This window comes from Apaloderma vittatum, unplaced genomic scaffold, assembly GCF_000703405.1.
Source record: "Apaloderma vittatum isolate BGI_N311 unplaced genomic scaffold, ASM70340v1 scaffold21165, whole genome shotgun sequence".
NCBI lineage: Eukaryota > Metazoa > Chordata > Aves > Trogoniformes > Trogonidae > Apaloderma > Apaloderma vittatum.
Window position 1 is genome coordinate 1 of NW_009719067.1, and position 1,720 is coordinate 1,720.

The 1,720-nt window shown below is 55.9% G+C and overlaps 1 protein-coding gene across 1 annotated transcript; it reads right to left on the reverse strand.

Annotated features, from left to right (window-relative positions):
• Window positions 1-264: 264 nt before the first annotated feature.
• On the reverse strand, window positions 265-1,632 carry LOC104274774 (gastrula zinc finger protein XlCGF8.2DB-like; the record flags this gene model as incomplete). The annotated part of the gene is made up of 2 exons (XM_009870503.1): window positions 265-368; window positions 840-1,632. Coding segments are annotated over 2 exons (897 nt in total), but the record flags the coding sequence as incomplete, so codon positions are not given.
• Between the last annotated feature and the right edge of the window lie 88 nt (window positions 1,633-1,720).

Here is a 1,720-nt window from a genome sequence, read left to right on the forward strand (position 1 = left end):
CAGTCCAGCTGGATTGCTGGAAAACCTTCTCTAGATTCTACCCAGAATCTTAAGAGATTTTAGCCCGTAAGCATGGGAAGGGGGAGTGGGGGGCAGAAGTATGCCTGAGGAGACTGGACTAACCAGAATGTTTCTCTTCGGTGGAGTGATGAGGTTTCCCCCCTATATTTCCTGGGTGCCCCCTACTAATTTTATTAAATTTTTGATGGTGAACACACCAGTTATGGCGACCTGCTTGCTTGTGAGTGGTGGGAGGGTCCTCACGTCATCCCCTTCTCCAGTTGAGCTCTGCTCCTCCTTGTGCTCCAGCTTCTCCTCCAGCATCTGGGGGGGTGGTTCTGGCTTCAGCTGGGTGCTCTCCATGTCTGCTGGGGAAAGACAAAGCCCTGGCACCAACAGGACCTCCACCATCAAGGATGGAGGAGAAACCCCAGGATCTGTTGGGGTAATGCAAGTAGGGCAGAGCCAGAGCAGGGTTCCCAGTGGAGGATACATGAAGAGGGGCCTCCGTGCCCACAGATGAACCTGGGATGTGTTCTTGGAGACCCTTTGCTCTCACCAACCCATGAACATGCCCTGCCTGGAGGACCAGGTTCCAGTGCAGTTCCCTCAACTGGGAACATCGTGCTCAGAGCAGGACTATCCCCACCGACAGACCAACCCAACCTGGGGATAGAGCAAATCCATCCCCAGGGACATCTCCCACCCTATCACCGATGCCATGCTGGGAGCAAGAATCCCGACACAGCCCCACCACACGCTTCTCCTGCCCATGCCACCCACAGCCCCACCAAGGCAGGGGACATCTTACCCTAAAGGCCCCTCCAAGGAGGACTCACCTTTGTGTAACGCTCGCAGGTGCCTCTGGAGGTGACACTTTCGGCTGAAGTTTTTCTCGCAGTGAGGGCAGACGAACGGCTTCTCTCCTGTGTGAATGTGCTTGTGGTTCGCAAGGGCCCAGGGCTGGGCAAAGCGTTTCCCACACATGGTGCAGGGAAAGGGTTTCTCCTCGCTGTGCGTCACCCCATGCCACAGAAGGAGGGTGCTCGTTCGAAACCTCTTCCCACACTCCAGGCACTCGAAGGGCTTCTCTCCGGTGTGGATGCGTTGGTGGTTGATGAGGTCTGAGCGCCAGGTAAAGCTCTGCCCACACTCCAGGCACTCAAAGGGCTTCTCTCCTGTGTGGATGCGTTGGTGACTTAAGAGGGCTGAGCGCGAGATGAAGCTCTTCCCACACTCCAGGCACTCGAAGGGCTTCTCTCCGGTGTGGATGCGTTGGTGTCTGACGAGGACTGAGCGCCAGATGAAGCTCTTCCCGCACTCCAGGCACTCAAAGGGCTTTTCTCCTGTGTGGATGCGTTGGTGGTTAATGAGGTCTGAGCGCCAGGTGAAGCTCTTCCCACACTCCAGGCACTCGAAGGGCTTCTCTCCGGTGTGGATGCGTTGGTGGTTGATGAGGTCTGAGCGCCAGGTAAAGCTCTGCCCACACTCCAGGCACTCAAAGGGCTTCTCTCCTGTGTGGATGCGTTGGTGACGGATCAGGCTGCTCTTCCTCATGAAGATCTTCTGACAGTCCTCACAGGTGTGCCCCTTCTCTTTGAAGCCACTGTTTGGTTGAGTTCCAGCTTCTGGCTGGTTTTCAGTATAGGACCCTTTGAAAGAGCCTTTGCCGGGTCTTCTCTGAAGCAAGACTTCTTCTCGGCTCCCTTGCTCATCATCC